A 12206-nucleotide genomic window follows, 5' to 3' on the forward strand; every position below is an offset into this window, starting at 1 on the left:
TTGTATAGAGCAGCATCTCCACCAGACTCCATGTAAATAATCACTACTTTTAGCGTGTATAGAGCAGCATATCTCCACCAGACTCCATGTAAATAATCACTACTTTTAGCGTGTATAGAGCAGCATATCTCCACCAGACTCCATGTAAATATCACTACTTTTAGCGTGTATAGAGCAGCATATCTCCACCAGACTCCATGTAAATAATCACTACTTTTAGCGTGTATAGAGCAGCATATCTCCACCAGACTCCATGTAAATAATCACTACTTTTAGCGTGTATAGAGCAGCATATCTCCACCAGACTCCATGCAAAAATCACTACTTTTAGCGTGTATAGAGCAGCATATCTCCACCAGACTCCATGCAATAATCACTACTTTTAGCGTGTATAGAGCAGCATAATCCACCAGACTCCATGTAAATAATCACTACTTTTAGCGTGTATAGAGCAGCATATCTCCACCAGACTCCATGTAAATAATCACTACTTTTAGCGTGTATAGAGCAGCATATCTCCACCAGACTCCATGTAAATAATCACTACTTTTAGCGTGTATAGAGCAGCATATCTCCACCAGACTCCATGTAGATAATCACTACTTTTAGCGTGTATAGAGCAGCATATCTCCACCAGACTCCATGTAAATAATCACTACTTTTAGCGTGTATAGAGCAGCATATCTCCACCAGACTCCATGTAAATAATCACTACTTTTAGCGTGTATAGAGCAGCATATCTCCACCAGACTCCATGTAAATAATCACTACTTTTAGCGTGTATAGAGCAGCATATCTCCACCAGACTCCATGTAAATAATCACTACTTTTAGCGTGTATAGAGCAGCATATCTCCACCAGACTCCATGCAAATAATCACTACTTTTAGCGTGTATAGAGCAGCATATCTCCACCAGACTCCATGTAAATAATCACTACTTTTAGCGTGTATAGAGCAGCATATCTCCACCAGACTCCATGTAAATAATCACTACTTTTAGCGTGTATAGAGCAGCATATCTCCACCAGACTCCATGCAAATAATCACTACTTTTAGCGTGTATAGAGCAGCATATCTCCACCAGACTCCATGCAAATAATCACTACTTTTAGCGTGTATAGAGCAGAATATCTCCACATGTAACATGTAACAATCCCATAATGTTGTCAGTCCTTTAAAGAACAGCTGTTTTGTGCAGGTGTTCACGGTGGAGGAGATGATGCCTCACCTGCAGGAAGTTAACGGAGCCGTCACTAAGAACCTCTTCCTGAAAGACAAGAAGAAGAAAAACCTGTTTCTGGTGTCGGCTCGCCACGACCGCCAGGTAGGAAGGAAGGAAGGAAGGGGAGGAGGGAAGGAAGGTAGGGGGGTAGGAAGGTAAGGGGGTAGGGAAGGAAGGAAGGAAGGAAGGAAGGAAGGAGGGTAGGAAGGAAGGTAGGGGGGTAGGAAGGAAGGTAGGTAGGAAGGAAGGTAGGGGGGGGGAAGGGAAGGAAGGAAGGAAGGAAGGAGGGTAGGAAGGAAGGTACGGGGGTAGGAAGGAAGGTAGGTAGGAAGGAAGGTAGGGGGGTAGGGAAGGAAGAAGGAAGGAGGAAGGAGGGTAGGAAGGAAGGTAGGGGGGTAGGAAGGAAGGTAGGTAGGAAGGAAGGTAGGGGGGGGTAGGGAAGGAAGGAAGGAAGGAAGGAGGGTAGGAAGGAAGGAAGGGGAGGAGGGAAGGAAGGTAGGGGGGTAGGAAGGTAGGAAGGAGGGTAGGAAGGAAGGTAGGTAGGAAGGAAGGTAAGGGGGTAGGGAAGGAAGGAAGGAAGGAAGGAGGGTAGGAAGGAAGGTGGGGGGTAGGAAGGTAGGGGGGGTAGGAAGGAAGGTAGGTAGGAAGGAAGGTAGGGGGGTAGGGAAGGAAGGAAGGAAGGAAGGAAGGAAGGAAGGAGGGTAGGAAGGTAGGTAGGAAGGAAGGAAGGGAAGGTAGGGGGGGGGTAGGAAGGTAGGAGGGAGGGAAGGAAGGAAGGAAGGAAGGAAGGAAGGAAGGAAGGAAGGAAAGGAAGGAAGAAAGGAAGGTTTATCATGATGGAGTAAAACCAATAAGAGAAATAAGTCTCTCTGTGTGTGTGTGTGTGTGTGTGTGTGTGTGTGTGTGTTGTGTGTGTGTGTGTGTGTGTGTGTGTGTGTGTGTGTGTGGGTGTGCGTCTGTGTGAGATCGTCCCATGATCCTCTCTGTTTCTCTGCAGGTGAACCTTAACGACCTCGCCAAGAAGCTCGGCGTCGGCAGCGGCAACCTGCGCTTCGCAGACGAGGCGGCCATGTTGGAGAAACTCAAGGTCATCAACATGTGTTATTATACACGTGTGTGTGTGCGTGTGCGTGTGCGTGTGTGTGTGTGTGTGTGTGTGTGTGTGTTTGTGTGTGTGTGGTGTGTGTGTATGTGGGTGTGTTTGTACGTGTGTGTGTGTGTGTGTGTGTGTTTGTACGTGTGTGTGCGTGTGTGGTGTGTGTGTGTGTGTGGTGTGTGGTGTGTGCGTGTGTGTGTGTGTTTGTTCCCAGAATGACTAAAACTAGTTGACTTGATGAATCTGGATCGGTGGTTCTGGACTGATGTGGTTCTGGTTTCTACTTCCTGTCCCCAGGTGGGTCCGGGCTGTGCCACGGCCCTGGCCCTGGTCTTCGACGTGGACCGGACCGTGCGGTCGGTCCTGGACCGGGACCTGCTGGAGGGGGACCACGAGCGGGTCTACTTCCACCCGATGACCAACACCGCCACGGTGGGACTCCGGCCTCAAGACCTGCTGCGCTTCCTCCGGGAGACGGGACACGACCCCGTCCTGCAGGACTTCCTTTAGGACACCCCCCCCCCCCCCCCCACCGTCCAACAGGAAGTCCTGTAGAAACTGCCATGTCGGACTGGACCGACTGGTTCCTGAATGCAACGCGAACATTTTTATGTTTCATTGTTCAGTTGGGACGACGCGTTTGATGTCCAACGCCCCAAAAATACATATATATAGTTATAGGCAGAGGATCCTCGTTACAAACAAGATCCAATAAGTATATTGGATAAAGTATAAAGTATTTCTGAAGATGCATCTGTGATCACTAACAAATACATTTTTGGAATTATTACATTATAATTAAAGTATGTTTATACCATAAGAAAAAACAAGATGAAGTGTATATCCTTTGCTGTGTGTAGGACCAGAGACATGCTGAGTACAGTTTATAGATTCAGTAATATTTACACGTTCAGAAGCATGAATATTAAAATCACCAACAGTGATAACTCTGTCCAGCTTAATAATGAATCATAAGAAATCAGAACAATCAGTAAGAAAAGAGGTCGCTGGCCCTGAAATACAACAAAATGTACTTGAAGGACCAACTTTAGTAGTCTGTAGTTCAGAAGAAGAGTACGTGGCAGATGAAATGTTTTTAAAAACCACAGCGAGACCTCCACCTCGGCCCGTGGGTCTCGGTGTGCTGATCTACGTCCCGTCCACAGGACGAAGCTCCTTCAGGTGATAGTAGTCCAACTCCCGCTGCCACGTCTCCACGAGCAACATGAAGGAAGAAAATAAATCACTGATCACTGTAGCAGGGCATAGCAGGACACTGTAGGGCATAGCAGGGCGTAGCAGGACACTGTAGGGCATAGCAGGACGTAGCATGGCATAGCAGGACGTAGAAGGGCATAGCAGGGCGTAGCAGGACACTGAAGGGCATAGCAGGACGTAGCAGGACACTGTAGGGCATAGCAGGGCGTAGCAGGACACTGTAGGGCATAGCAGGACGTAGCATTGCATAGCAGGACGTAGAAGGGCATAGCAGGGCGTAGAAGGACGTAGCAGGGCATAGCAGGACGTAGAAGGACGTAGCAGGGCATAGCAGGACGTAGAAGGGCATAGCAGGACGTAGAAGGGCATAGCAGGGCGTAGCAGGACACTGTATGGCATAGCAGGACGTAGCAGGGCATAGCAGGGCGTAGAAGGGCATAGCATGACGTAGAAGGACACTGTAGGGCATAGCAGGACGTAGCATGGCATAGCAGGACGTAGCTGGACGTAGCAGGGCATAGCAGGACGTAGAAGGGCATAGCAGGACGTAGTAGGACACTGTAGGGCATAGCAGGACGTAGTAGGACACTGTAGGGCATAGCAGGACGTAGAAGGGCATAGCAGGACGTAGCAGGACACTGTAGGGCATAGCAGGACGTAGCATGGCATAGCAGGACGTAGCTGGACGTAGCAGGGCATAGCAGGACATAGCTGGACGCAGCAGGGCATAGCAGGACGTAGCTGGACGTAGCAGGACACTGTAGGTTGTAGCAGGACACTGTAGGGCGTAGCAGGACACTGTAGGGCGTAGCAGGGCATAGCAGATGATTAAGAACTGGTGCGAGGCAAACCTGAGCCAGTATCAGGGTTGGTAGATGTATATGAAAACTACGAAGAGAACTACAGAAGAGAACAGAACTACAAGCAGAAGTAGAAGAAGCAGCAGAGACAACAGTCGAGGCAGAAAAGACAAGAAGCAAGAACCAAACAGTCAGGAAGTAAAGGAACGTCTGATTTGAACCAAAACAACATCATGTGTAAGGATAGCTTAGCACGATAGCATATGCTAGTCGGGGTTAGCATTGATGAGCATTCGGGTTACCCGGTGTGTGTGGATGGTCATGTGATACGTGTTGTCAGATGTGATAACATGCACGGAGATTAGGTCTGCTGCTGGAGATAAGACTATTGGGAGCATGGAGATCTTTGAGATTTTTGTCTCCTAAATGGTAGCAGGGTGGATGGAGCCTGGGTCCATTTTTCTAGTTCACACCGTCCTGAGATCTCTGTCTTCTACTCTGCAGCAACGCACAGAGGACAAGATCTTGTCTAGGACCCCTTTCTTCATGAAGATATACAGAACCAGGTCTGCGAGAGGATTCAGCTTAAGAAACACCGAAGACACGTAGAAGAGAATATTAGTTAGTGATCGGTCTTTTGTAGATTTCTCTACCAGCATCAAACTGATGTTGGGCAGGAACAGCAGCATGTAAATTAGCAGCACCAGGACCAAAGTTCCTACAATTTGTCGTTTTTCGTCAGGCAGGACGGAGACGGAGGCAGACAGGGCTCTGAGAGTCGCACAGCAGAAGAACAAGAGCAGTGGGAGGGGAAGGAGCTGGAAGACAAAGGCGATGATTTGGGGGAGTTTAAAACGAACACCAACAAAAAAAGTGGAAAAGTAGAGAGAAGGAAGGACCCAGGCCAGGGCACAGATCACCACGGTGGACCGCATGGTTCGTCTGCAGCGGTACCACAGGGGGAAGACGATCAGCAGGTACCTGGAATACAACATCAACACTAGAGTCAGACACAGAAGGAGCTCCACATGCTGGACCAACGTGGTCTCATCAACAGGTTTGGGTGACGTTGGACCAAAATGGATGCACAGCAATTCCTATGATATCTTACAAGATTAGACAATAACTGTCAGTCGCATCAGTTGAGTTCAACCGACAAAAGGTGACTTTGAGCGTTGTGTCAAAGTCGGTTCTCCCGTTGAAAACTGTTTTCCTGCTGGTAAAATGCATCTCCCCCCCCCCCCAAACCACCACCAGGTGCATAAAAATTTACCGAATGCAGGAAATTAAGTATTTAATCCTCAAATATTTCATGGGGTGTACCCCCAGACCCCCACATCATAAATCGCCATGCACACAAATCTGGATTAAAACACTGGCCTTAGGGTTGTCAGACCAGAATACATGTTACTAACTCAACTTCTTCCCTTTCCTGTAGTCTGGTGGTCTCTCGCCCCTCTCCTCTCTCCTCCTTCTCTCCATCTGTATGCAACCTCATCCCATTAATGCATGTTACTAACTCAACTTCTTCCCTTTCCTGTAGTCTGGTCTCTCTCGCCACCGTAGTCTGGTGCTCTCTCGCCCCTCTCCTCCCTCCTCCTTCTTCTCTCCATCTGTATGCAACCTCATCCCATTAATACATGTTACTAACTCAACTTCTTCCTTGCCTCTGTCTCCTAGAGCCGGCCCTGAGAACACATACCAGGTACAGAGCTCTACTTTTCAGAGCTATATGTACAAATGGTTCCTGAGAACCGCCTGGCTGGAGGGGTGGGTATGATGGGGGGGGGGGGGGGGGAATAGACGGGGTGAGGGGCTGGATAGACAGGTACCTTTCCAGGGCGATGCACACCATGAAGACAACACTGGTCGTCACACTGTAGACGTAAAGACACATGTTGATGAGGAGTATCATCGGGCTCCGAGGACGGGCGACTTCACAGATCATGCAGCAGAGCTGGATGAGGTCAGAGGTCAGAAGGTTGATGACGTAGATGGGGGCAACGTGGTCACTACGTACCTGCAGGGAAACAAATCAGTAGATGGAGCAACGTGGTCACTGCGTACCTAAAACTAGTCCCAGGGAGTCTGAACTCTCCCAGGACGAGAAGAGCAATCCAGATGAAGACCCTTTACACACAGATACACACAGATACACACATATATACACAGATACACACAGATATACACAGATATACACAGATATACACAGATATACACAGATATACACAGATATACACAGATATGCAGTAAATGAGCCCATGTGATGTTCCTACCAGCGAGTAGAGGGAGTAGATGGCGATGAGGATGAGAGGAAGGCTGATGATGATGATGATGCACGTCGCCACGTCGGGGATGAGTCCAGCCTCCGTGTCATCGAGGTACCCGAGGAGGCCGACCGTTACATTATTGGATGGGAAGCTATGAAGGAAGCTGATGGAGCTGTTAGGGAGATGATCGGAGCCGGAGGGGACGCCGCTTAACGCAAAGGAGCCTGGGGGGCGGCGTTGTTAGAGGGGTCTTCTAGGAAGCTGCTGCTGATGTTGCTGATGTTGCTGCGGATGTTGCTGCTGATGTTGCTGATGTTGCTGATGTTGCTGCTGATGTTGCTGCTGATGTTGCTGATGTTGTTGTTGATGTTGCTGCTGATGTTGCTGATGTTGCTGCTGATGTTGCTGATGTTGCTGCTGATGTTGCTGCTGATGTTGTTGTTGATGTTGCTGCTGATGTTGCTGATGTTGCTGCTGATGTTGCTGTTGATGTTGCTGATGTTGCTGCGGATGTTGCTGCGGATGTTGCTGCTGATGTTGCTGCGGATGTTGCTGCTGATGTTGCTGTGGATGTTGCTGCTGATGTTGCTGCTGATGTTGCTGCTGATGTTGCTGATGTTGCTGATGTTGCTGTTGATGTTGCTGCTGATGTTGCTGCTGATGTTGCTGCTGATGTTGCTGATGTAGTTGCTGATGTTGCTGTTGATGTTGCTGCTGATGTTGCTGCTGATGTTGCTGCTGATGTTGCTGATGTTGCTGCGGATGTTGCTGCGGATGTTGCTGTTGATGTTGCTGATGTTGCTGCGGATGTTGCTGCGGATGTTGCTGCTGATGTTGCTGCGGATGTTGCTGCTGATGTTGCTGTGGATGTTGCTGCTGATGTTGCTGCTGATGTTGCTGCTGATGTTGCTGATGTTGCTGATGTTGCTGTTGATGTTGCTGCTGATGTTGCTGCTGATGTTGCTGCTGATGTTGCTGATGTAGTTGCTGATGTTGCTGTTGATGTTGCTGCTGATGTTGCTGCTGATGTTGCTGCTGATGTTGCTGATGTTGCTGCGGATGTTGCTGCGGATGTTGCTGCTGATGTTGCTGCTGTTGCTGCTGATGTCGCTGATGTTGCTGCGGATGTTGCTGCTGATGTTGCTGCTGATGTTGCTGATGTTGCTGATGCTGTTGATGTTGCTGATGTTGCTGCTGATGTTGCTGATGTTGCTGTTGATGTTGCTGATGTTGCTGATGTTGCTGCTGATGTTGCTGATATTGCTGATGTTGCTGCTGATGTTGCTGTTGATGTTGCTGTTGATGTTGCTGTTGATGTTGCTGCTGATGTTGTTGTTGAGTGACATGTTGGTGTTGTTGAGTGACATGTTGGTGTTGTTGAGTGACATGTTGGTGTTGTTGAGCGACGTGTTGGTGTTGTTGAGTGACGTGTTGTTGAGTGACATGTTGGTGTTGTTGAGTGACGTGTTGTTGAGTGACATGTTGGTGTTGTTGAGTGACGTGTTGGTGTTGTTGAGTGACATGTTGGTGTTGTTGAGTGACGTGTTGTTGAGTGACGTGTTGGTGTTGTTGAGTGACGTGTTGTTGAGTGACATGTTGGTGTTGTTGAGTGACGTGTTGTTGAGTGACATGTTGGTGTTGTTGAGTGACGTGTTGGTGTTGTTGAGTGACATGTTGGTGTTGTTGTGTGACGTGTTGTTGAGTGACATGTTGGTGTTGTTGAGTGACGTGTTGTTGAGTGACATGTTGGTGTTGTTGAGTGACGTGTTGTTGAGTGACATGTTGGTGTTGTTGAGTGACGTGTTGGTGTTGTTGAGTGACATGTTGGTGTTGTTGTGTGACGTGTTGTTGAGTGACATGTTGGTGTTGTTGAGTGACGTGTTGTTGAGTGACATGTTGGTGTTGTTGAGTGACGTGTTGTTGAGTAACATGTTGGTGTTGTTGAGTGACGTGTTGGTGTTGTTGAGTGACATGTTGGTGTTGTTGAGTGACGTGTTGTTGAGTGACATGTTGGTGTTGTTGAGTGACGTGTTGTTGAGTGACGTGTTGGTGTTGTTGTGTGAGGTGTTGTTGAGTGACATGTTGGTGTTGTTGAGTGACATGTTGGTGTTGTTGAGTGACATGTTGGTGTTGTTGAGTGACATGTTGGTGTTGCTGAGTGACATGTTGGTGTTATTGAGTGACATGTTGGTGTTGCTGAGTGACATGTTGGTGTTGCTGAGTGACATGTTGGTGTTGCTGAGTGACATGTTGGTGTTGTTGTGTGACATGTTGGTGTTGCTGAGTGACATGTTGGTGTTGCTGAGTGACATGTTGGTGTTATTGAGTGACATGTTGGTGTTGTTGAGTGACATGTTGGTGTTATTGAGTGACATGTTGGTGTTGTTGTGTGAGGTGTTGTTAAGTGACATGTTGGTGTTATTGAGTGACATGTTGGTGTTGTTGTGTGAGGTGTTGTTGAGTGACATGTTGGTGTTGTTGAGTGACATGTTGGTGTTGCTGAGTGACATGTTGGTGTTGTTGTGTGACATGTTGGTGTTGCTGAGTGACATGTTGGTGTTGCTGAGTGACATGTTGGTGTTGTTGTGTGACGTGTTGTTGAGTGACATGTTGGTGTTGCTGAGTGACATGTTGGTGTTATTGAGTGACATGTTGGTGTTGCTGAGTGACATGTTGGTGTTGCTGAGTGACGTGTTGGTGTTGTTGTGTGAGGTGTTGTTGAGTGACATGTTGGTGTTGTTGAGTGACGTGTTGGTGTTGTTGTGTGAGGTGTTGTTGAGTGACATGTTGGTGTTGTTGAGTGACATGTTGGTGTTGTTGAGTGACGTGTTGCTGAGTGACATGTTGGTGTTGCTGAGTGACATGTTGGTGTTGTTGAGTGACGTGTTGCTGAGTGACATGTTGGTGTTGCTGAGTGACATGTTGGTGTTGCTGAGTGACATGTTGGTGTTGCTGAGTGACATGTTGGTGTTGCTGAGTGACATGTTGGTGTTGTTGTGTGAGGTGTTGTTGACGTCCATTCTTCAGAGGGAAACCTGCAGGCTACAGAAGAAATCACACGTTAGCATGAAGATAGTCCAGGGAAGTTTGATGCAAGATAATAATAATAATAATAATATATATAGCTTCAGGCCAATAGTTTGGACCCACCTTCTCATTCAATGAGTTTCTTCATCTTCAGGACCATTTCCATTGTACATTATCACTGAAGCATCAGAACTATGAATGAACACATGTTGAATTATGGACTTAACAACAAAGTACAACTATAACTAAAAACACATCTTATGTTCTAGTTTCTTCAGAGTACCCCCCCCCCCCTTGGTGTTCTCTCAATGAGCTTCATGAGGTAGTCCCTGAAATGTTCCCCCCCCCCCAGGTGGGCCTGGTCAGGGTTCATTAGTGGAGTTTCCTCCTTCTTCATGGAGTTGGGACCATCGGAAGTCAGGTTGATACACCGCCGACAGCCTATTGGACGACTTGTAGAATTCAGATTATGGCAAGAACCAATCAGCTAAGAGAAGAGAAACGAGGTCATCGTTACTTTAAGAAATGAAGGTCGGTCGATCTGGGAAACTGGGAAAACTTGGAATGTCCCCAAGTGGATTCGCAAAAACCATCGAACGCTAATACAAAACCGGCTCACATGAGGACCCCCAGGAAAGGAAGACACATGAGGACCCCCAGGAAAGGAAGACCCAACCCCTGAGGACTCCCCAGGAAAGGAAGACACATGAGGACCCCCCAGGAAATGAAGACACATGAGGAACCCCCAGGAAAGGAAGACCCATGAGGACCCCCAGGAAATGAAGACACATGAGGACCCCCAGGAAAGGAAGACCCATGAGGACCCCCAGGAAATGAAGACATATGAGGACCCCAGGAAAGGAGACACATGAGGACCCCCCCAGGAAATGAAGACACATGAGGAACCCCTAGGAAAGGAAGACCCATGAGGACCCCCAGGAAATGAAGACACATGAGGACCCCAGGAAAGGAAGACACATGAGGCCCCCCCCAGGAAATGAAGACACATGAGGAACCCCCAGGAAAGGAAGACCCATGAGGACCCCCAGGAAATGAAGACACATGAGGACCCCAAGGAAAGGAAGACCCAGGAGGACCCCCAGGAAAGGAAGACCCATGAGGACCCCCAGGAAATGAACCCATGAGGACCCCGAGGAAAGGAAGACCCATGAGGACCCCCAGGAAAGGAAGACCCATGAGGACCCCAGGAAATGAAGACCCATGAGGACCCCAGGAAATGAAGACCCATGAGGACCCCAGGAAAGGAAGACCCATGAGGACCCCAGGAAAGGAGACCCATGAGGACCCCCCAGGAAAGAAGACACATGAGGAACCCCCAGGAAAGGAAGACCCACGAGGACCCCCAGGAAATGAAGACACATGAGGACCCCAGGAAAGGAAGACCCATGAGGACCCCCAGGAAAGGAAGACCCATGAGGATCCACCAGGAAAGGAAGACCCATGTGGATCCACCAGGAAAGGAAGACCCATGAGTACCCCCCAGGAAAGGAAGACCCATGAGGACCCCCCAGGAAAGGAAGACCCATGGAAAGGAAGACCCATGTGGATCCACCAGGAAAGGAAGACCCATGAGGATCCCTCAGGAAAGGAAGACCCATGAGGACCCCCCAGGAAAGGAAGACCCATGAGGATCCACCAGGAAAGGAAGACCCATGAGGATCCCTCAGGAAAGGAAGACCCATGAGGACCCCCAGGAAAGGAAGACCCATGAGGAACCCCAGGAAATGAAGACACTTGAGGACCCCAGAAAAGGAAGACCCATGGAAAGGAAGACCCATGAGGACCCCCCAGGAAATGAAGACACATGAGGACCCCAGGAAAGGAAGACCCATGAGGACCCCCAGGAAAGGAAGACCCATGAGGACCCCCAGGAAAGGAAGACACATGAGGACCCCCGGAAAAGGAAGACCCATGAGGACCCCAGGAAATGAAGACACATGAGGACCCCAGGAAGGAAGACCCATGAGGACCCCCAGGAAAGGAAGACCCATGAGGACCCCCAGGAAGGAAGACACTTGAGGACCCCAGGAAAGGAAGACCCATGGAAAGGAAGACCCATGAGGACCCCCAGAAATGAAGACACATGAGGACCCCAGGAAGGAAGACACATTAGGAACCCCCAGGAAAGGAGACCCATGAGGACCCCCAGGAAAGGAAGACACATGAGGACCCCCCAGGAAAGGAAGACCCACGAGGACCCCCAGGAAATGAGACACATGAGGACCCCAGGAAAGGAAGACCCATGAGGACCCCCAGGAAAGGAAGACCCATGAGGATCCACCAGGAAAGGAAGACCCATGTGGATCCACCAGGAAAGGAAGACCCATGATACCCCCCAGGAAAGGAAGACCCATGAGGACCCCCCAGGAAAGGAAGACCCATGGAAAGGAAGACCCATGTGGATCCACCAGGAAAGGAGACCCATGAGGATCCCCCAGGAAAGGAAGACCCATGAGGATCCACCAGGAAGGAAGACCCATGAGGATCCCTCAGGAAAGGAAGACCCATGAGGACCCCAGGAAATGAAGACACATGAGGACCCCAGGAAAGG

At 49.1% G+C, this 12206-nt stretch overlaps 3 protein-coding genes across 3 annotated transcripts; 1 reads left to right on the top strand and 2 right to left on the bottom strand.

The window, feature by feature from the left end:
• Positions 1 to 1199: 1199 nt before the first annotated feature.
• prorsd1 (prolyl-tRNA synthetase domain containing 1) lies at positions 1200 to 3032 on the top strand (the record flags this gene model as incomplete). Its single annotated transcript, XM_032509004.1, is given in 3 exon segments — positions 1200 to 1325; positions 2221 to 2310; positions 2617 to 3032. Coding segments are annotated over 3 exon segments (429 nt in total), but the record flags the coding sequence as incomplete, so codon positions are not given.
• Positions 3033 to 4749: 1717 nt separating this feature from the next.
• Positions 4750 to 6880, bottom strand: LOC116679339 (mas-related G-protein coupled receptor member A4-like). Its single transcript, XM_032509005.1, has 3 exons — positions 6614 to 6880; positions 6170 to 6357; positions 4750 to 5318 (listed from the first exon to the last, which is right to left on the bottom strand). Exons 2-3 carry the CDS (start codon positions 6283 to 6285, stop codon positions 4805 to 4807), a joined length of 630 nt encoding a protein of 209 aa, XP_032364896.1. The 5' UTR covers positions 6286 to 6357; positions 6614 to 6880; the 3' UTR covers positions 4750 to 4804.
• Positions 6411 to 9826, bottom strand: LOC116679337 (putative uncharacterized protein DDB_G0286901; the record flags this gene model as incomplete). The annotated part of the gene is given in 5 exon segments (XM_032509003.1): positions 6411 to 6467; positions 6614 to 6831; positions 7560 to 7753; positions 8981 to 9649; positions 9758 to 9826. Coding segments are annotated over 4 exon segments (1116 nt in total).
• Positions 9827 to 12206: the final 2380 nt, after the last annotated feature.

The sequence above is a fragment of the Etheostoma spectabile genome, unplaced genomic scaffold, assembly GCF_008692095.1.
Source record: "Etheostoma spectabile isolate EspeVRDwgs_2016 unplaced genomic scaffold, UIUC_Espe_1.0 scaffold00010598, whole genome shotgun sequence".
NCBI lineage: Eukaryota > Metazoa > Chordata > Actinopteri > Perciformes > Percidae > Etheostoma > Etheostoma spectabile.

Bases quoted from the DNA above. Each gene is read 5' to 3' on its own strand.
- LOC116679339 (XM_032509005.1), bottom strand. From the start codon at position 6,285: ATGATCTGTGAAGTCGCCCGTCCTCGGAGCCCGATGATACTCCTCATC. The intron at 5,319-6,169 runs GTACCTGTCTAT...GTTGTATTCCAG, and splicing joins GTGTGCATCGCCCTGGAAAG to GTACCTGCTGATCGTCTTCC.